This window comes from Petromyzon marinus, chromosome 40, assembly GCF_048934315.1.
Source record: "Petromyzon marinus isolate PM22_M1 ecotype Great Lakes invasive population chromosome 40, UKy_Petmar_22M1.pri1.0, whole genome shotgun sequence".
In the NCBI taxonomy this organism is placed as follows: Eukaryota; Metazoa; Chordata; class Hyperoartia; order Petromyzontiformes; family Petromyzontidae; genus Petromyzon; species Petromyzon marinus.
In genome coordinates, this window is record NC_133706.1 from 1,203,569 (window position 1) to 1,225,936 (window position 22,368).

Below are 22,368 nucleotides of genomic sequence, written 5' to 3' on the forward strand. Positions count from 1 at the left end.
TCCCAAAATACAGGTGTCAGGGTCGCGAATCGAACCCACGATCTCCTGTATACCAGGCGAGGAAGTTAACATCTCGCCACCGTGGCGCACAAATAAGCGGAAGGCAGCAGCAGCCACGTGGGCTTGGGAGTGTTGGGTGGTATTCATGTTCTTGATTCTTTCGGTAAAGTCATACAGAAGGGAAACAATAAAATAATAAAAATATAAAACAATACAATTCTCACGACGTTTCGACTGCAACACAAGCAATCATCATCAGGTGTGAAAACCACAGCAAGAAAATTTGAAAAAGTGGCTTTTTTTAACGCTAGCACCACGGAGAACGATTTGGCAGTTATTCAGATGGACGAGTCCATCTATGTTCGGAAGAGAGGAGGGGGGAGACGAAAATAATGGATGCGGTCTGAAAGCCACCATAAGTGTGAACAATCAATTAAGACCCGAAATGGTTTATCAAATCCTTCCAATGATTGCTAAGCCAAAATCCATCTTCTCAGTTGAAATTGTCTCTGTGTTTGTATATGTGGTTGTGTGGGTTAGGGTGGCTGGGGGGGGATGGGGGGCTAGTGGGGGTTGGGGGGTTGAGGGGTCTCACCAACGCAGTTCTTGCCGTCCGCTGCGAGGTCGAAGCCGGCGTTGCAGATGCACTGGAAGCTGCCCTCGGTGTTGACGCAGCGCCCGTTGCGGCACAGCTGCCCGTTGTGGATGCACTCGTCGATGTCTGCGGTGCAGTGCATCGCACAAAAAGGTAAAGGTACCACCCCCGCCCAATAGCCTTAACAGACCGCTGGGGGAAGTGCTGTTAGCGAGTAGCACCTATGAAGGCCGGCACGGCACACGAGGGAGTGGGTGGCCAGCACCACGCTCGTCCGCCTTTGTCTCCCTCGTGGCGAAGTTTACACAATCGCACCAGGCACTCATTTAAGGCCGAGTTGACTTAGGGCAGGACCAGTTCGGATATTCGTCACTGCTGTCGGCCGTGAGCGGGAATTGAACTCGGGGACACCGGGTTCGCAGCATATCGTAATGACCACTACACCACTGCACCCCTCCCCGTGTCTTTGGGACATGGCGTAACGAAGGGGAGGCATTTCCACTGGGGGCTACTCCCACAACCAGCGGTATATTTAACGCACGCGTGCAACAACAATAGCCTCCAATTGCCCACTAAGTGGTGGTGGCGTCACCACAGTGCTTGGGGTGCCAGGTTATAGGTGCTGTCTTCAGGCCATCGTGTGAATTGTCGAAGGGGTGCCGACCGGAGATCACGGGAGAGTCCCCCAGGTGTAATGGGTCAACCGACGCGCATGCACGCACAGCGAAAGCCGGGGCGGGATGCACGCACGGACGGGCGGGCGAGCGGGCGGGCGGGCGGGCGGGCCACGTACCGATGCAGGCCGGCTTGGCCGGGTTGACCTGGAAGCCGGTGTGGCAGCGGCACTGGAAGGAGCCCGGCGTGTTGATGCAGTCGCCGTGGCTGCAGGGCCCGCTGCCACACTCGTCGACGTCTACCGAGGCCACAAACGGAGAGACGAGGCCTCCTATAAACTGCCGCCAATTCACCGCCGCGAATTTGCCCGCTCGTCGATAGAAATACTGCGCAATGGGCCGGAGTTGCAAAAAAAATTGTATTTTGCGTGGCAGAATTCCTCCCCCGCCCCCCCCCCCCACAACTGTGAAAACTTAGCCAGGACCTTCCTTAAAAGAGTTATGAGAATCAGTGACGTTTGTTGTTGGCAACAAGCCGAGTAATAAGGATATTTGCTTTTGTGCCTTAACAGAAACTGTTGATTGCCGATCTCCAATTGTCTCTATACTTTGGTCCCGTATTGTTGTTGGACAGCCCAAACAAGATTTATATAAAAAAGATAGAACAAAAATTGGAAAATTTGCCAGTTTTCGTACGCAAAAAACAGTCGTTGATTAAGAAACAAGGCAAAAAAACGAATTTGGCAAATAACTATGGCAAGAAGATTTACTCGGAGTATGTGAAAGATGATCGGCTAAGAAATTAAGAAATAAGGACAAAAACTGGGGGGTCACCGCCGCTGCTGTTTTTAAAGCCAAAGGAATCAAGTGGGAACAGCTGACATGAGAGACCAGACCAGCTACGGCGTGGACAGCCAAGAGAGAAGCCAAGAGAATCAGATGGAGATGGCAGCAGCAGCAGCAGCAACACAAACACCACCGGGCAGTTCGGAGGTCGCTCCAAGACCTTTTCCCAGCAGTGAGAGGTTACAGGCTGACAACAACAACTGCTCGCGATCACCAGTGCGCGAACCCCAGTCGTCCCAGGGCAGTCAAATTCTACCGTGCACAGCATCGTGGTGAATTGACGTGGAAGGGGGTTGTGGCGGGACGCTGGCGGCAGCTTCACGGCGGTTTTCTCTTCACGGCACCGTAACGGCAGCCGTCAGAGGCCAAGCGGAGCAGGGCTCCTGGAGGTCAAGGGTCATCGCTCGGTGAGGCTGCCGGGATGCACGGTAGGGATCGCGGCCAAACCCGGGCGCGTGGCGACGACGGGCACGGTCGGCACCGCGAGGACGGGCGCGCGGACGCCGGCACCGTCGCACGTACCGATGCACTCGCCGCGGAGGTCCTGCTTGAAGCCCACGTTGCACTCGCAGCGGTAGCTGCCGGGCGTGGGCACGCAGCGGCCGTTGAGGCACAGGTTGGTGTAGTGCTTGCAGATGTCCAGCGTCTGGTTCAGCGTCACGATGTCCGGCACTGGCGGCGCAAAAAGAAAGAAGCCGCAGGGAGAGCGCAGGGCAGCGGTCGACGGAGCTCACGGCGGTCGCGACCGCGGCTGCGTAGGGTAACGGCAGCGGTGGTGACGAAGCGCGTCTGGTTGTCGAGTTAGTATTTATCACGTTAGCTTTGGTGGTGTGTGTATATATATGGAGTAGTCCCTCGGTTAACGGTGACATCGGTTAACGGTTCTTTGGTTAACGTTCCGCCTCCCATGGTTTTGACTAACGTTAACACTTTAACGGTACGTGTTTACGTTGGAAGGGACTAATGGTTAAAACATGTCATTCCTATGTTCGGCTGCTGCGTTGCTGACGCGTAAGAAGCACAAATCAACAAAAAACACGCCGCACTCCGTGTCAACTCATCGTGCATGTTTCGATTTAAAGCTTTCGTGACTGCAATGATTCATCTTCTTTGGTTCTTTCGGTAAAGTCACGTAGAATGAGAATAAAATAATAAATTGATAAAATAAAATAACGCAATAATATTCTCACGACGTTTCGTTGTGGCCGAAACGTCGTGAGAATATTATTGTGTTATTTTATTTTATCAATTTATTATTTTATTCTCATCATCGTGCATGTTTAAGCGTAAATATTGTGAGGAGCGGTAATGCAGCGGTTAGCGCACTGCGCTAGGAAGCCGGCAACCAAAGTTAAATTCCCGCTTGCGGCCAACACCAGTCATAATTATCTTAACCGGTCCTGGGCCTCCCTTCGGTCGACTCAGTCTCAAATGAGTACCTTGGTGCGGTGTGTAAACATCGTCACTGGGGAGACAAAGGCGGCCGGGCGTGGTGTTGGCCACACACCCCCTCGTGTGCCGTACCGGCCTTCGTAGGTGCTACTCACTAACAGCAACTCACTAACAGCACTTGCCCCAACAGTCTGTTGAGGCTACGCGGGGGATCTTTGTCTTCGTAAATAAGCGCCAGGTTCGGCCGCTGTGTGCGGCTTTGCTCACCGCGAAGGGGCCCTCCGGGCACGCCGTTGCCGTTGAGGCCCGGGCGGTAGGGAACCCCGTTGGGGCCGCTTGGATCCAAGGGCCCCCCGTTGGAGCCCAGGCCTGGCCCGTAGGGGCCGTAGGGGCCTCCCGGGTGAGGACCGAAGGGGCCCCCGCCAGGGCCGACACCCGGTCCCACGGGCGCACCCTCAATGCAGAGCCGGCGGAACTCATCTGGAGAGAGGATTCCCAGGGGATGGGGGTGGGGTGGGAGGTCGCGGTGTGATGCGTGGTACAACGAAACCAGGCCCGTTGTGGAGCCATCTTTAAAGCGTGTCCCAATGCCAACGGCCTCTCCTCGTTAGCTTCCCATCGACACGAGCGGCACGCATTTTTTTACGTCCTCCGCCAAGGCGAGCCGGCCGAAATCCCCAATTCCGATCGGAGGATCTCAGCGACCCCGCCGGCTCAGTGTTCTGACCCGGGCTTGTGATGGGGGTCTCTCTCTCCCCACCCCTGCCACGCCGTGCTGCGGGCGGCCCCGGCACACCCGAGGCCACCTACCGGAGCCCCGCACGGGACACATCTCGGGCAGCCCGCCGGCCGTCCAGCACCGCCCCGTCTCGCAGCAGCACTGGGTCTTGGTGAGCGGCGACGGCAGCTCGCCTCCGCAGCGGCCGCCCAGCAGGCTCGCGAAACAGGTGCCCACGCGCTGGTCTGCACGCAAGGCACAGAGACAAAAGATCCCCCCGGTGTGTAGCCTTGACAGACTGTTGGGGCAAGTGCTGTGAGCGAGCACCTATTAAGGCCGGCATTGCACACACGAGGGGGTGGGGTGGCCAGCACGACGCTTGGCCGCCTTTGTCTCCCCGGTGGCGATGTTTACACTCCAGACCAGGTACTCATTGTAGCGGAGTCGACCTATGGGAGGCCCAAGACCGATTCAGATATTTGTCAGTGGTGTTGGCCGTGAGCAGGAGTCGAACTCGGGTGGCCGGGTTTATAGTGTAGCGCTCAAAACGTTGCACTACCTCTCCCGCGAAAGCGCACACACACACGCACATGCACACACGTGCACACACACACATGCACACACACATGCACATACACACACGTGCACACACACGCACACACACACGCGCATACACACACACGTGCACACACACACACATGCACACACACCCACACATGCACACACACACACATGCACACACACACACATGCACACACACAACAACAACCGCCATTCGCCGCTAAGTGGCGGTGACGTCACCACGACGCTTGTGCCAGGCCATGTGGACCTTGAGGCCACGTGAAGTGTCGAACGCCCGCTGGCTGGAGGTCACGGGGCAGACCCAGGTGCCACGGGTCGACTGACTGAGATGACTGGCTGATGCACCACCTGTGCCCCCCTACTGTGCCAATCTGCTGTGCTTTAGCCACCTGGCGCCCGCTCGTTGTTTTGAGCGTCGCTCCTCCGCCCTCCGTTGTTGTTGGAGGGCGACTACCTCCAACTGCCCAGTAGCGTCCTTCACGAGCCTCCTCCACAGAGCCCGATCTTGACACCGCTGGTACCAGTCATCGGCAAGTCCACTCAGCTCCACGTCCTCCTGTACCACATCACTCCATCTCTTCTCTAGCCCGTGCCGCGCCCGTTTAGCCCCCTCGATCCGGCCGAACAAAAGCTGTTTCGGCATGCGGTGACTGGGCATGCGGGCTACATGACCCAGCCAACGCAGCCTTACCTGCCGGAGGAGCTCACCGATGGGACCGTGCCCAGATCGTTCAAGGATTTGTGAGCTCCTCACACAATCCAGCCTGGTTAAACCCAGGATGGATCGTAGGCAGGCCAGCCTAAATGTTTCCAACTGGCGAAGATGCTCCATTAGGGGGGTCCACGTTTCGCAAGCATAGAGAAGGGAGGGAATGACCGTGGCCGAGAAGACCTGAAGCTTAGTGCGGAGCGACAGACCAGGTAGCTTCCACACAGCGTTACGCAACCGATGAAAAGATATTGCCGTTTGATTGATTCGGAGTGAGACCTCTGCTGTTAAACTGGAGCCAGTCATAAGCACACTGCCCAGGTATGGGAAACTCTCGACTCTCTCCACAACTGCCCCATCACCGATTGGGAGTTGTGGGGGTGGAGTGTCCGATGGTACAAAATACCCAGGCAGGTGCTTAGTTTTGGTGGGGCTGATGATAAGGCCCCACCTCTTAATGGCACGCTCCAGTCTCAGCAGCAGCGTCTCCAACTCCTCCTCTGAATGAGCGGCTATTACCAAATCATCGGCATACATAACGTGGTTGACCAATAAGGAGCCATCCCTTGACCGCACCTGTGCATCGATCAGCCTCCCATTATATCTGTACCATATGGAGATTCCCCCCGGTACAGCTTCACGAACTACGTGGCCAAAATAGATGTTAAATAATGTGGGAGCCAGAGGACATCCCGGTCGCACCCCAAGGTGTATAGGGAATGGCTCTGACTCCCGGCCACGTAGTTTTACCGAGGCCCGCTCACCATCATGAAGGTCCTTAATGATCGTGAGCAGAGGGTCAGGTACTCCAAAAGCACGAAGAACAACCCAGAGCCCAGGCCTACTAATGGTATCATAGGCCTTGACCAGGTCAATAAAGCAGAGATGTAGGTCTTGCTGGAATTCCCTACACCTCTGCTGTAGCAGATGGACAGAAAATATGGCATCTGTGCAGGACCGCCCTTTCCTGAAACCGCATTGGGGCTCCACAAGCCTCTCTTCAGCGTGCCTGGCAAGGCGATGTTGAATAATCCTTGCCAGGACCTTTCCCGGCACACTGAGGAGTGAGATTCCCCTGTAGTTGTTACAGTCTGTGCGGTCCCCCTTCTTAAAGAGGGGGACCACCAGGGCATCCTTCCAATCCTGCGGAACCCGTCTAGTAGCCCAGGCTGTTGTTATGATGTCATATAGGGCAGTCTGTGCACAAACGCCACCCTCCCTCAGCATTTCGCTTGGGAGATCATCTCTGCCCGCTGCCTTTCCTGGTCTCAGACTCCGGATCGCCTTCAGTACTTCCTCAACAGATGGCACCTCAGCCAGCTACTCACAGGGGGTGACTTCTTCCAATATTTGAGGCACCGCAGCCTCAGCAGGGTCATCCTCACTTTGTGCCACGATGTATTCCTGGTTGAGGGATTTTCCCTCCCCCAGGACCTCACAGAAATGCTCAGCAAATCTGCAAACCTGTTCCTGGGGGTCGGAGATTGGATCACCGTTTTTTCCCCTAATGATGGTAATAGGTGTGGCGCTACAGGTTACTTTTTTGATGGAGTTAAATAGAGATTTGTGATCGCGGGCCACTGAGGCAGACTCCATCTCCTCAGCAACCCGCAACCACCACCCATCCTTGCAGCACCTCACAGCTCTCTGAACCTCCGAGCGAAGGCTGCGGTAAGCCTCATTCTCTGACGTGGGATTCTGTAGCCGATGACAGTGGGCCTGTCGCTTTTTCTCAACCATCCTGAACACCTCCTCTGTCAGCCAGGGTCTCTGGGGACGTCTGGACCGCGTACCCAAAGCAGCCATTGCAGCTGCATTAGTCACAGTCCTAAACCTCGCCCATTTACCCTCGACATCAGGAGGATTCGGGGATGATGCCAATCTCAGCCACAAGCGATGATGAAATTCTCGCTTGCAACTTTCATCAGATAACTGAGACCAGGTCACTTTAGGTTGGAATGGGGTCCTGGGTGTACACCCACCACCGGAGTGGAAGAATGGCAGGCGCATCTTACAGATGACTAGTCGATGGTCAGAGGGCAGATCAGCTCCACGGTAGGTCCTGCTGTCAAAGACATGGGCTCGCATCCGCTGGTCCGTCACTATGTAGTCCAGCAGATGTTCTTGCTTGGACCCGGCATGCATCCATGATGTTGTGTGGATGCGCCGATGCCAGAACAGCGTGTTGGTAATTACAAGCCCATGAGCTGCACAAAAATCTAGCAGCCTCCTACCGTTGTTATTGAGCTGATCTGGCCCATGCCCTCCAATCACTCCAGACCAGGTGCCAACATCATGACCAACACAGGCATTGAAGTCCCCCAACATGATGACTCTATCCCGAGGTGCCACTTTAGCCAGCACCTGTGACAGGAGGTCATAGAGGGCATCTGACTCATCGGCTTTGCCTGCATCCCTCCACGGATGTTCGTCTTCGGTGGGGGCATAAGTAACCACGACCACCACTCCTCACCTCCGGTTGATGGGAAGGCGAGCCCAAAGTAGCCTGGGGCTTACAGCTTCCCACACCTCACCGCCACGCTCCCATGCCCCCTTCATTCTTTTGTTCAAAAGAAGAGCCACACCCTGTTCTTTGGCAGTCTGCTGCCCCGAGTAGAGGACTGTCCACCCCTCATGGTGGCAGGAGCCAGAACCGGTCCACCGGACCTCCTGAATGCCACAGAGATCCAGGCGGTACCGGCCCAGCTCCCGACAGAGGAGTGGCAGCCTCTCCTCCGCAGTGTGTGTTCGAACATTCCACGTGGCCATCCGTAGTGGCTTTTCGTTGTTTCTGGAGGAGCCCCGAGGGTAGAGATTCAATCTCCTGGCTCTGCCAATTGGGGTTTGGCCAGGAGACGTCATAGACGCCTGTCCCCCCGGGGCCTCCGGCACAAGCTTATTAGTTACATATTTCAGTTTAACTCGTGGTTGTGGTAATTAATTGAAGGTGGAGGGGTTACCAGCCCCTCGCACCCATCCAGAGCCCCCGTTTAGCCACTGTGGTGGACACAGACGCCATGAGGGGAGAAGCCAATTGGAATTGGCCCTCCCCCCACAGGACTGTCCACGACAGAGTTGCCCGTCCGGCACCGCGAGGAGGTAGGGGGTTGTGTTGCCGGACCACACACACATGCACACACACGCGCACACACACACTGACACACACGTGCGTGTATCTGGGCCCCCGTACAACAGAGGCACTTTCTACTTTGTTGAAAATTTTCCAAGGATTTTCAAAGAAAATGCCCATTTGAGCTGTAATTGCCGACAGCCTCCGCAGGTACGATCACGAACATCCAGGTGTTTTTCTTCGGTTGGGTGGTGAGGGGGGGGGGTACTTGGAACACTTCAACCTCCTGTTGAGATTTGTTTGCTTCCGTGACCATCTAAACACCGCCGCGCAGTCCCTGGCAAGGGCAAGAAAACTAAAAACGCATCGCCCGAGAGGCTTTCACAAAAAAAACACGCAGCTTCATGCTTACACGCAGAAACCGGCGCACAATTATAACATTACATTTTCCTCAAGCAATAACAAAAGTTCACCGCAACTATTTTCCACGGCAATTATCATAAAATAGAAAACGGGGGCGAGAGCCAGAGAAGGCGAGCCAATTCGAAACGAACATCCAGATAACTTGCGGGCCCCTCAGCCTGCACGCGGGCTTGCTCACGCGCATTTAAAACCGAGACGTTGAAACATTTTCCAACCCCACACCGCCCCCCCCCGCTCCACGAGCACCGTTTTAGTGCCACTGAGCACCGTGGGCAATTACTCTCCCTCTCCTTCTCTCTCTCACTCTCACGCTCCCTCTCTCTCTGCCTCTCTCTCTCTCACTCTCCCTCTCCTTCTCACTCTCACGCTCCCTCTCTCTCTGCCTCTCTTTCTCTCACTCTCCTTCTCTCTCTCTCACTCTCTCTCTCACTCTCCCTCTCCTTCTCTCTCTCTCTTTCTTTTTACGATCAGAAGAAACAAGAAGATGCTCGGTGTAGTCGGCACTTTGCTCCGTTCATCATTTCGGTTTTTTTGTTTTTTTTAATGCTTTGCTTTATGTAAACCCCCCCCCCCCCCTTTTAAATGAAAGACCCAAAAACATGTTTTCCTTTTTTCTTTCCCCTTCCCTCTCTCTCTACCCCCCTCTCTGCCCCCCCTCTCTCTCTACCCCCTCTCCGCCCCCCCTTTCTCTCTACCCCCTCTCCGCCCCCCCTCTCTCTCTCTACCCCCTCTCACTCTCCGCCACGGAACTGTTTCCAAGGGAGACCTGGGCACGCCTTGATAATAACAGAACCCCAATTGAGGCGGCGTTGGGAAAGGCGCGGCGTTGCGCGTGTGAACCCACGCTGGTGGCCACGCAGGGGCCCGTTTAAACCGAGTCGCCTCGCGCGGGTGGCTCCGCATGTGGGACGCGAGCTCCACCCCCCACCCCCACCGCCCACCGCCCCGTAATGCGTCGGTCGGGCTGAGGTATGCTCGCGCCTCGAGACAAAACACCTATTCAGCCACAACACGGTCAGCGTCTGGATATGTAGGAATGGGATTGGGTCGGGGTTTGTTTTGTTTTGGGATTTTTTTTTTGGGGGGGGGGGGGGGGAGGAAAGAAAAAAAACGGAATAGAGGAGGTGGGTCGAGGAGAATTTCCTGCAAAAGAATGTGAGGGCGGCGTGCGACGGGCGACGGCCGCGTCAACGCGAGGCGAAGCGGAGAGCCGAGAAGGGGGGTAGGTGTTTTAAAAATAAAAGGTGGTTTGTTTTCAAACGGCGAGGGGCGGACACTGCGGCGGGGCTCCGCTGAAGGACCGTGACCGAGGGGCAGCTCGCCGACCCGCCCGGCCGCGAGCGCTCGCCGCCGTCGGCCGTTCGCGCTGCCGCCAAAAACACGACGCCACGTGACAAAAAACTCGAACAAAAGTCGAGGTGGCGAATCGAGACTCGAGAGGGCGTCGTCCGCCCTCGCGCTGACTCGCCCTCGCCCTCCCCCCCCCCCAGACACCCGACGGCAACGATGCAGTACGATGCAAAATGTTTACAAAAGCGTCCAATTGCATCGGCGCGTCTCAAGATGCTGTGTGAACGGACGGAACGCGCGCACCACGCTGACGTGCGACAGCTTGTTTTCTTTTGTGAGGGGAAACCGAGGAGCAGAAATCCATCAGACGGCACGGTAACGAGATGCAAATTCAAAGATTTAAAGCGATGAATTGCAGCTCGGGACGAGTGTGACCAGTTTAATTCCACCCCCCTCCCCTCACCTTTTTCACAATAACCTCATCGGGCAACTAGCGAGGTCGCCTTCGGCGTTTGAAAATAGACAACAGGCCGCCATTGTCTTGTTAACTCTGTCAGCCATGCCACGTCGTCCAGGGTGGGCGGCTGAGTGGCGTCAACGAAGAGCAAACGGATCATTGTCACGCGTGGTGCCTTCTCCAGCGACCCTAGACAATCGCGGAGTCTCTCGCAGGGCCGCCCTCTCGACCGCGCTTCTCAGACGTGGAGACGAGTGGCGAGATGTTAACTCCCTCGCCAGGTACGCAGGAGGTCGTGGGTTCAATGCCGACCCTGACGCCTGCCGTATATTTGGAGTTTGGACGATCTCCCCGTTGTCGCGTGGATTTTTCTCCAGGTTCGTCGGGCTTTCCCTTCACGTTTGAAAACACACGTTTTAGAGTATTTGGCTGCTATACATTTCCACATGATGATAAGCCATTTCGCTGAGCTATCATTCGTGGCCAGATCACTTCTGAAAAAGAGCTATATAGCTCAGTGGGCCTTACCTGGTAAAATAAATGTTTTAGTTTAAAATGGGTTTCTTTGTTGTGCCTGTATCCCCTCAGAGCTGGGGGAGAAAACTTAGGTTCCAATTTAAATAAAGAACACGTTTTAAAAATATATATACATCGACGCGGTGCGTCGTGTAAAAGCATTCATGTGGCACTCGCACGGACGTGAGTCGTTTATCCAGAGTTTTGGTTGTGTTGAACCAATTCCGCTGAAAATATGGACTACCAGAAGGCCGCGGCGGCTGATGGGATGTGTAAAAAAATAATACCGTTTGTTTTTCTTACGCTCCGGCACAGGAGAAGTATCGCCCGGTTGTTTATTTAATCGACTATTTCGTCCGATACTCTTTGGTTCTTTCGGTAAAGTCACGTAGGTAGAAAATTAATAGATCACGACGTTTCGATCGCAACACAAGCAATCGTCATCAGGTGAGACAAACACAGCAGGAGAACTGCTGACGCAGCAGGAGAACTGCAGTGTCAGCAGTTCTCCTGCTGTGTTTGTCTCAGCAGCAGGTCTCCTGCTGTGTTTGCAGCAGGAGAACTGCAGTGTCAGCAGTTCTCCTGCTGTGTTTGTCTCAGCAGCAGTTCTCCTGCTGTGTTTGCAGCAGGAGAACTGCAGTGTCAGCAGTTCTCCTGCTGTGTTTGTCTCAGCAGCAGGTCTCCTGCTGTGTTTGTCTCAGCAGCAGGTCTCCTGCTGTGTTTGCCTCACCTGATGACGATTGCTTGTGTTGCGATCGAAACGTCGTGATCTATTAATTTTCTACCTACGTGACTTTACCGAAAGAACCAAAGAGTATGGATTCCTGCAGTCACGAAAGCTTCAAATCGAGATTATTTCGTACTATGTTTAACCAGGTCGGAGTCCAATTTGAAAAGTCGGGCGATCTAAGAGACATCTGGAACAAACCAAGAGCAGACAGAGGCCAAAATTCAAAAGATAAAAATGTAAACATTGCTTTTCAAAAACACGTTAAAAACCATTTAAAGTATTCCAAGACAAATTTTAGAATGGACAATTAAGTACGGCGCTGAACAAATAGTAAAATACAAGTCCATTACGTGGGCAATGGAAGCACACGCGCGTGCATGTACCACAGCTTAAAAAACATTTGCACTTTCCATAGAACGACTCCGAGTAGCGTATTACGAGCATAGGGGGCCATTCCTTGGGCCAACTTCAACAAACTGCGATGGTGTCATGACCAATACAGAAATCAGTGTAAAAGGGAAATGCCTCAACAAAATATAACGTTAACCACGATGCAATTCTCTAATGCGTTTGGCTCAGAACACCGACACACACGCTCAGAACACACACACACGCACACACACTTACACGCGCACACGCATGCACGCGCGTATGCAAGCAGATGGAACCCATTTGCGTTGCTCTCATGGGAAATGGCACACACACACATCCGTCTGGCCGTCTCAAAAACTTTGCTCCCTCCCACCCTCCTCTCTCCTCCTTCCATTCCCCTTCACTGCCGCCAGACGCGCTTACAAAAATAGGTCCTAGACCACGAGCTGCCCGGTAATTTTCAAAGAAAACACCGAAAGACATTTACTTATCGCCCAGGCGAGGGTCACCAGCTGTGCCATGCTCTTGCGGTAGAAACCTCGTGGAAGGGTTCCCCATTCGTGCGTGGCGCATACGCGCGTGGGCTCGCGAACGCGTTCACTGCGCCCGGTGGAGCAACCGTAGCTAAAAACTTGGAGCGCGCGCAGCGGCGGCGGCGGCAGCAGCTGCGGTAGCGGCAGGAGCGGCGGCAGTAGCAGCGGTAGCGGCGGCAATAGAAGTGGCAAAAGCAGCAGCGGCAGTAACTAACCTGCTTTGTTATGCATATTTGCTACCATGTGCCGGTTATTGTTGATATTAATATGTCATTTGTTTTCCCAGCTACGCCTCGCTGAGTCTCAAGACTCGTTTTCAGAAGGGTCCCGGGCTCAGTTTCCGCGGTCGCGTTTTTCAATAACTTTGAGCAAGTCTGGAGCACGACGGACGGCGCCGCAACTTTGACGTCCGCCACGAAGCGGACGGCGCCGCCGCCTCCGCGTTTCACGGTTAATACGCCCGCGGCGAGTAACCGGGGTGGCCTGCCGGATTCGAACCGTGACCTTCTGCAACGAGCGGCCTGCACGCTCCGGCCGGGCACGCGTCACCGCCCCTGTGCCCCCCCACGCTGCTCCACGTTCCGAGTTTGCTGTCCCGCGCTGCGGCGACCTTCACGCTCCTCTTACGCTTCTCTTACGCTCGCTGCACACTTTGCACGTTTCCTGAATGCGGCTCATAGATATACCCGTTCATTTCCCTACTTGCACCATCACCATAATCATCGGTGAACATAATTTATCCGCTGCTGGATGAAGGCCTCTCCGTATCGTCACCAGCCTCGAAGATCGAGCGATGGCGTAATATGAATGTTTCTCTTATCCGGCCGTTAATTCTCTCCGTCTCTCGGTGTCGCTCGGCGTACACAACGGTCATTGCCACGAGCTACCGTGTGGACGTGCACTCGACGATCAGGTTTAGAGCCACGGAGAGCCAATGAGGGCGGCACGTGTGTTGATCGGCGTTCGGTCGGCCGGCGCATTTCCCCTCGGAAACCTCAGAATCTGTCACGTGCCATAATTCCATTCTATTTCATTCTCCCTCCGAACCGCACTCGAGGGCACGGACGTGGTAAATTTCTCTTGCGGTCGTTTACACAACAAATTTTCCCCCGGGCCCGACAAAAAAATGCCCGATTGATGTTACGGAACAGCTGTCGGCAAAAAATGTCACAAGCCAGTGTGCACAGCCGCCACCACCGCCACCGCCACCACCTTCATCCTCCTCCTCGCGACCACCACCACCACCACCAACCATCTCGCTGCTCTTAGCGGCGGAATGTGTGCGCGCGTTGGTGTGGGTGGCGGGGGGAAGAGGAGGTGGATGCTGAATAGGCTAGCCCGGAGCCAAGTGCTAACGAGAAGGTAGGGGGGGCTGTGTAATTATCTGCCCTTGCACGAAATCCTACGCCTGCACGGAAGTGTCACTTCGCAGGGCGGCACGGCGGCTTCCCACAATCCCCAGGCAAGCCACGGGCCTTGTCCTCTCTCTTTACAAATAACCGCACCGCACGCTCCCCCGCCCCGCCCCCCCACCGCGCCCCCTACCAAGCTCCTCACACTACACGGCTTGTGCACAAAATGCCCCCTCCACCCACCACCACTGCCCAGCCCCCCCCCCCCCCCCCACCATGCTTCTTGAAAGGAAACCCCCGGGTGAGTGGTGATGGAAAAAAAAACACGGGAAATGGGCACTTGGTCAAATCTCACCAAAGACAAAGGTCCCCCTATAGCCTCAACATACTGTTGAGGGCAAGTGCTGATGTTTGCACGCCCACAGCCCACCTAGGACCGGTTCAGACAATCGTCACTGGTGTTGACCGTGAGCGGGAGTCGAACTCGGGTCGCTGGGTTCGTAGCGCAGGGTGCTAACCACCGCACCACTGCTCCCGCACACACACAGAGCGCACGGCACACACTCACACGCCCATACACTTGCACCCATTCGAGTGAGATTGTCAGTGAGGGCTTGTGTCTATCTTTGATTGAGGCCCGGTCCACTCTGATAACAATTCTCATTTGCAAGGGACACCTGGGAGAAAACACAAAGACAACATATAGGAGCAGTAGAATCGAGTTCAAAATCTGTGCCTAAAAATGTGCGCATGGCAGTTTATCTTGTTTAACCAGAGGCACGAACTCAAGGGGGACCAGGATGGGCCTCAAGTGCAAGCGTGACCTGGTCACTCTTGCACATGAAGCTCATCCCAGTCTCTGGTTAAGCAAGATACACGAGCTTGCACCAGACTAATGTGGCAGACCGTCCTGGTTGTTGATGCCGTGTGCGCGAAATCCCAATCGAGCCATTGGCGGCGTAATTTTCTCATTTGGCCAATTTGGGCCCTGACGCCGGCACTGCTCTTGCGAATGACGTCACGGGGTTCTTTCAGGTCCACTGTGAATTGGACGGCGTGTAGGAGGGACCATTACGGTTACAACGCCATAGTAATAATTATCGGGGCGGTCTTCCGGTATCAAACCGTCTTCTTCTTGTCGTACGGCTGCTGATGTAGATGCAGAGCAACAACTACGATTTCACATTCAGGTGGTCAAGCCAAATAACCGCGTCAGGAGCAGTGGAGTGTATCATCGCTGTGATGTTCTCTGCCGATTTTGTTGATGGGGCATTGCATCGTTATACGTTGTGCGGTCTGTTCTGGTTGATTTACAGTCACACGCTACTGGAAAATTTAACATTTTCCATTTGTGCATCAGGTATCCGCATCTGCCATGGTTTGCGTAGTGGATGCGATTTAAGATGGACCTTCAAACCGCGAACCTCTGCAACAAGCAGCGGACGCGCTAGACCCGCCAACCAAGCAAGACAATAGCGACGCAAAAAAAAGAGTTTGGCTGTAATCGTGTGAAAGATGACAAAGAACGTAAATAAATAAAACGTACAAATTAACCATCCAGAGGCCACAAGCTCGCGCTGCACTCGCACAACGCACGCGGGGAGCTACGTGCTGTCGCCACGCGCAGACGGCTCGCACGCGGACCGCTCGCGAGGGGAACGGCTCACACACGAACCACTCGCACATGGACTGGCCCAAAGTTCACGCAGGTCACACGGCTCCCAGAGCCTCCAGGAGAAACCTTACCCTCACCAAACACGGTCCGGCGCAAAAACACCGGGGGGCACAGCACCGGGTGGGGTGGGGGGCACTGCCATGGACCCGCAGGGTGGTGGGGCGGGGGGGGGGGGTGGAGGAGTTTGGAACCTGGCAGGAACTGGAGAATCTGGCCAAAGCCAGGCGTTGACACGGCCCCAGCTGTAGCGCGTTTGCGGTAGTCGCTGTTCAAATCCAACAGGCCACCCTGGTTATTACTGCGAAGCGTGTCAACCACAGAATACGAACGGCCTGCTTCGCAGCGGTCTTTAAAGACCTCCGGACGTCGTTCGGGACGAGCGGGAGCGTTGCGCGCGCCGGGCGCTGTAGTCCGAAATTTGCCAAATTCGAAACAAATGTCCCGGCAAATTGCTCAGATGCGCTTGAAACAAAACGATCGCAATCGTCGCACCCTGCTGGCAGACCAATGTCCAGTTGCAAGCCAGGCGCTGAGCTACCGTTGTGCCGCACAGGGTCAGCTGCCACTGGGGGCGGGTGCCCCTATCAAACGCGTTGAGATGTGATGCAAAGCGGGTGGCTCCATCATAAACCGAAACATCATCGTGATTACCAACAACAACATAATAATTTGAACTTGGAAATCGCTGCACGGTATACGCTCGCTCGCCTACAGAGAGAACGACCCGGCGGCACGAGGAGGAACCACAGACAAGCAGGAAGGCAGCCACGCGGCGAGCCGGCGACAACTATTGCCCAAGCTCTGCAATCCTATCGGCCAATTAATCAGCATTTACGTTTGGGAGGAAATCGGAGCACTCGGAGAAAACCCATCGTGCGAGGGGGAACACTATCCCATACAGGCAGAACAGGCGGAGTCCACATTTTTGCCGAACCACCGCCTTCTCCTGGCGAGGCCGGCAGGGCACGACTCCTCCTTGACACCCACGGGAAGGGAAGCTTCACACGACGCGCATGCGGTGACCCACCAACACCGCGCCTCCCTCACCGTGCCGGGATACAGGCCGCGTGCTGCGGCACGGCCACCGCTGCCGCTCGGACCACGACGCACGTACGTTGAACTTCGCACCATCACGGTGGCCAGCCGCGCTCCGGCGTCGCCGTTCCTCTGCCCGCTTACCGATGCAGCGGGAGCCGTCGCCGGAGGAGACGAAGCCACGGGGGCACGTGCAGAAGTAGCCGCCCACCGTGTTGGAGCACTCGCCGCCATCGCACACGCCCGGCGCGCCGGCGCACTCGTCCACATCTGTGGCACGGGGGGGGGGGGAGGGGGGGCGCGCAACGTCCGGCAGGGTTAGCGCCGCTCCGGGCAAACGGTGAATACGAGCCAAGCTCTGGGTCAGGTTTCCGAGAGTCGGCGTGTCGTCGGCCGAGTCAGGCTTTGCTTATAGCGATGCCGGTTGAAGCGCGCGACGTCTGAAGGCCCCTTTCTGTTAGTGGAAGCTTGACAAGCGATGGACGACAGCTGCTGCATCGGGCAAATGAAGGAGGCTTGGCGTAAGGGAATCTTGGCGTAGGAGTGGGACGTTCGGTCAAAGGTCTCACGTTTAATTTGTGTAACCAGGTGGGAACTCAAGAAACACGGACGAGTCTCGTTTTCAAGAGTGAAGAACCAGGGTCAACAAAAATGAAACAAGCGAGCAAAACAAATTACAGCGATGAAGGAAAGCAATCAGAACAAAAACAACATACATGTATAGACGATAAAACACTATTGAATGACATAAATACAGTTGTTAAGCTGTTCAAACACCAAATAGACACCTATTACAAGACATCAAGTGAACTAAACTATTTTTATTTTACCAGGTGAGGCCCCTCTGAGCTACGTAGCTCTTTTTTTACAAGCGACCTGGCCACAAATGATAGCGCAACGAAGTGGCTTATCACGTGGAAATGTATAGCAGCCAAATACTCTAAACGCATGTGGAGGGAAAAACTGGAGGACCTGGAGACAAATCCACACAACCACAGGAAGAACAAATATACAACAGGCGTCAGGGTCAGGATCGAACCCATGACCTCCTGTATACCAGGCGAGGGAGTTAACATCTTGCCACCGTGGCGCCCCAAGCCTGCACTAACCATCCATACTCGTGGTAAAAAAAATTCAAACAAACATGAGTTGATAGGGTAAACTGTCAAAAAGTGTCCCAAATAAATAAAAACGCTGCATCACACGGCGCAGGATTCAAAATATCGCAAACATAAATCAACGTTAAATCGAAGCTAAATATGAAATTCCCTGCAGTGCGAATTGGCTCGGGCAGATTGACCTGATCGATCCCGGCACAAAATGCAAAAACGATGCTCGACCGAAAACTTGATCATTAAAGAGACGTGGGGTGACTACAGAGCTAATGTGTACACGGTCGGGCATATACAGGATACTGTACAGGATGCTTTTGGCTTCCAGATGCTGAACAAAAACATGAAAAGGTCGCACTCAATACACACAAAGTGCCTGCCACAAATGAACTGCAATACCTTGCTGATCTCGTCAAAGACTATCACGCGGACTCCGGCCATCCTCATAGCAGGGTTTTGGCTAGCCATCGAACAAAGACGGTCACCGCATCGCATGCTTTTGAATGCGCTTCTGTGGCCATCTGGAACGTTCTTCCTTCTGATATTATGGAGCCACCGGAGCTACGCAATTTTAAATCATCTAGATTGAAAACTAATTTCTTCAGAACCGCTGTTTGTGATTCCTTTGTTATCCCTCCCCCGCACCTCCGATTAGCACGGTTCGCTATGTACGGCGCCAAAGAAGTTCATCATAGCACAAAGTCGGCAGCGCCGTTGCCATCGGCCAGCGTGGGGGCACAGAGTGGCCGACGATGCTGTGTGCGGGCACGCGGTATTTCACTGTTTTAATAGCATGCGTATTTTTGTTGTTGCATTGTGAGAGTCACAGTTGTTGTGGCGAGGGTTTGTGGTTTGTTGCCGGGTGGGTGGCTGGGAAAGCCAGAGGGGTTTTAGGAAGACGCAGGCAGAGGAAGGTCAGGGGGGGGGGGCAAGGGAGGGGGTGGGTGAGCGTTACGTTTAAAATAAAAAAAATCTGGGCACGCAATCTGACAAAACGCAAATTACTTCAGGGCTTACGACAAAACTTAGCCGACCTAAAAAAAAAAGAAGCGACTTTTTGTCTGTGATGTTACCGTGGCCGGGAGGGCGCTTTCATAAGGCGGCAGTGAGCGAGCAAGAGCCCGAGTCTTCTTCTCCTTCGTACGCCCATACGCTGCGGGGTTGTCCCCGTGTAGCGCTGCCTACAGGGGCTCGCGTCTTCCCTGCCGGGTCGGGGTGGAAGGCCTCGGGAACAGCGGCTCGACGTGGCCCCAACCGACGCCACGGGGCCCACGCCCGCGAAAGACAACGGATGACCCCTCTCGTTGGAGTTATTTACATTTCACGAGAACCATCGTGGAAGCGCCGACCTCACCGCCTTCGATTTATTTTTACTTGTTAGTAAAAAAAACGCAAGGGCTTAATGCGTTTGTTGAATTTCAAAGTAAAATATTTAGAATACAACGGTATTTATCCGGCTATATTAAAACACGAGGATCGTATATACTTCATAAAACGTGGGGCTTGGGAAAGGAAGTGGCTGGGGGTGGGAGGGACCGAGTGTCCCAGGGAGCCACGGAGAGGTTTTGGCATCGCTCCACGGACAGAACCAAAGAAGCATCTCCACGTGAGGCTCCTTCAAACTACAACTCGAAAATCGACGTTGAGCTCCCTGCTGCTGCTGCTGCTGCTCCTGCTGCTGCTGCTCCTGCTGCTGCTGCTGTTGCTGCTCAACCGAGCATCAAGGCAACGGCGCTCATCTCCTGTTGACAGACCTGAGCACCCGCTGGAAATTACACATTCCTATGGCGGCGGCGGCGACGGGGGGCGTGGGGGGGCGGCGGGGGGGGACAAATCTCTCCAAATGACAACCACTCGTTGATTTCCCCACAAAGTAGTATTTATTTTTATCAACCCCCGCAGGGATGATGGGCCCAGCCAAACCGCACCACCCCCGGCCCACCACCGACCGTGATTTGAACCCGCGACCTTCCGATCGCGGGACGGCTCGCCTCTCTCGCCGCCGAGCCAGCGCCGGAGGAACGGCCGAGAAGTCGTTGGCCCTGGGGAGCGAGGCGAGCTACTGCTGATGCTGCTGCTGCTGCTACAATGGTGGTGCTTGTTGTGGCACTAGGTGGGTGCGGGCGGGGGCAGCAGCAGCAGGCCGGTGCAGGGGCCGGGAGGGATGGGCTGGGTCGCGGTAAAGCTCTCTCTTTTTTTAGTGACGTGGGCAGGCGAGTTGGGGGGGGGGGGGAGTTGGTGAGCGGTGCGAGAGAGAAGGGCCGGTGAATTTGGGGTTTTTTTGCAAACTGTCAATGCGGACTTGGAGCAAAGAACACAAAGAGACAAAGGCCCCCTCGTACAGCCGAAACAGACTGTTGGGGCAAGCGCTGTTAGCCAGCACCTAAGAACGCCGGCACGGCAAATTTAGAGGTGAGTGGCCAGCACCACTCCCGGCCGCCTTTGTCTCCCCAGTGGCGATGTTTAGTACGCACCGCGCCAGGTACTCGTTTGAGGCTGAGTCGACCTAGGAGAGGCCCTAGGACTGGTTCGGGCAATCGTCACTGAGTGGGAACAAAGAACAGACACACCGTTGTGCGTTTGTGTAGCCACTAGGGAGACAAAGGCGGTCGGGTGTGGTGCTGGCCACCCACCCCTTCGTGTACCGTTCCAGCCTTCATAGGGCACTCGCTAACAGTGCTTCCCCAACAGTCTGTTAAGGCTACACGGGGGATCTCTGTCTTTGTTTTTTTTGCTCTTGGCACCTTGCGATTAAAATAGTAGAACTGTTGCCAAAATGTATTTACTCTCTCTTAAAGTGTGGCTCGCTTTGACAGGTGTGCGCGGGGCCAAAGACGATTCGACAAAACGAATACAAGGGGTGGCAGATTCGTGGCTCTCGTGTTATCCTTCCATCGACCCGTCGGTTCCGTGCGGCAGACGGGGGCGGTGGGGGGGGAATATTCCTCGAGAACGCGCGCAGCGACGCAGGTCGTCCACTAACGCACATTAAGCGGTCACCCTTCGCTCACCAGAATTTCCGCTCCTCACTCAAAGCTCACTTATTGTTCCCGAGCTCACCCCACGACCCCCCCTTGATCCCCCCTCATAACCACCACCCTCTTCATATTCTCATGACGTGGCCATCACTCATTCACCCCATTCACTTATTAACCCCATTCATCATTTACTCTCATCAATTTCACTTTCACCGAATTCACGCATTGTAAGATTCACCCCCATTGGTTCCTCTCATCTCTTGCATTCACCTCATCTCCACCGTCACACTCACGTCTTGTACCGTTCTTTATTCTCTGTAAAGCGCCTCGGCTAGGACGCTATACAAATTAGTTTAAGATAAGACAAGCAGGGTTATAGGTGGCCATGTGCATCATTAATCAATCAGGTGCGTGGCTCAACTGATCAGATTTCCTATGCAGAAACGTGTTGTTATTTTTTTACATTTTGCGTGCGTGTGTTTTTTTAAAGTTTCCTCACCACACGTGCTTTGAGTTTTCTCTGCTTACAAGGGGTGCGCTTGTAGATATTTTTGTCAAGGTGCCTTGCGACGGCCCTTTTGACCTTCAAGCATTCATGCCAAATGCCTCGCTTCGTGCGGCAACTTCAGATTTTTCCAAACGAAACAAACCCCACCGTAAAAACCGTGAAGTTAAAAAAAAGGCACCCGCTGTAAAACAAAACAAAAACAACATCACCAAACCCTATCCCTGCTCAAGTTGAAGCACATTGTCTTTATTCTCCACATTAAGTTTTAAACACCAAGACAACCAGTGTCTGATTCCACTGGCGCTGCAAAACTGCTCCACTGCAGCCCCACAACCACCACGCAATGAAGCGGCCACCTCAGCACCAATTAATCCCACCCCAAGAATCCCAACATGCTCAACAGCTTTATCCTAAAAGAAGCCACGTTCCCAGCCTGACAATCTCCGGGGCTTAGCGATGGCGTTCAGCAGATTTGCGGGCTGCAGCCCCCCGAAACACTTAGACGGCCCCCTGCTACCACTGCTGCCACCGCAATCGCCCCCCCCCCTACGCTCCCCCACCCCCGCCCCCCCTTACCATCCACGTGCCTTTTTCACTTTGACCTCGTCTCCGCTGAAATACGCTTTAACCGGCCAAGTTACGTTCCTTGAACAAAGAGCGGCTGTAAGCGCGAGCAGCGGGGCCCTCAACCCTCGCGCACCAATAAAAAACGGCCGCCAGTTATTTATTAGTCCACCCGGTGAAGAAATTCACTCGGCGGGATTTTAATTTGCGACGGGGTGGGGAGTTGGGGGGGGGGGGGGTGGCAAAAAACGCAATCCCGACCTAAATGCGGCTTTACGGCAGCGCAATTGGCCCCTG

General features: G+C 54.5%; 1 protein-coding gene across 4 annotated transcripts in view; it reads right to left on the reverse strand.

Annotated features, from left to right (window-relative positions):
- Positions 1-22,368, reverse strand: part of FBN2 (fibrillin 2) — a 140,806-nt gene that overhangs the window by 70,460 nt on the left and 47,978 nt on the right. For all 4 annotated transcript variants that reach the window (XM_032968706.2, XM_076073001.1, XM_032968705.2 and 1 more), the window contains 6 exons: positions 17,054-17,179; positions 4,258-4,410; positions 3,715-3,927; positions 2,578-2,727; positions 1,389-1,508; positions 596-721 (listed from right to left, as the gene is read on the reverse strand). In XM_032968706.2, coding sequence (XP_032824597.2) covers positions 596-721; positions 1,389-1,508; positions 2,578-2,727; positions 3,715-3,927; positions 4,258-4,410; positions 17,054-17,179 — 888 coding nt within the window. The remainder of the gene's footprint in view (positions 1-595; positions 722-1,388; positions 1,509-2,577; positions 2,728-3,714; positions 3,928-4,257; positions 4,411-17,053; positions 17,180-22,368) is intronic.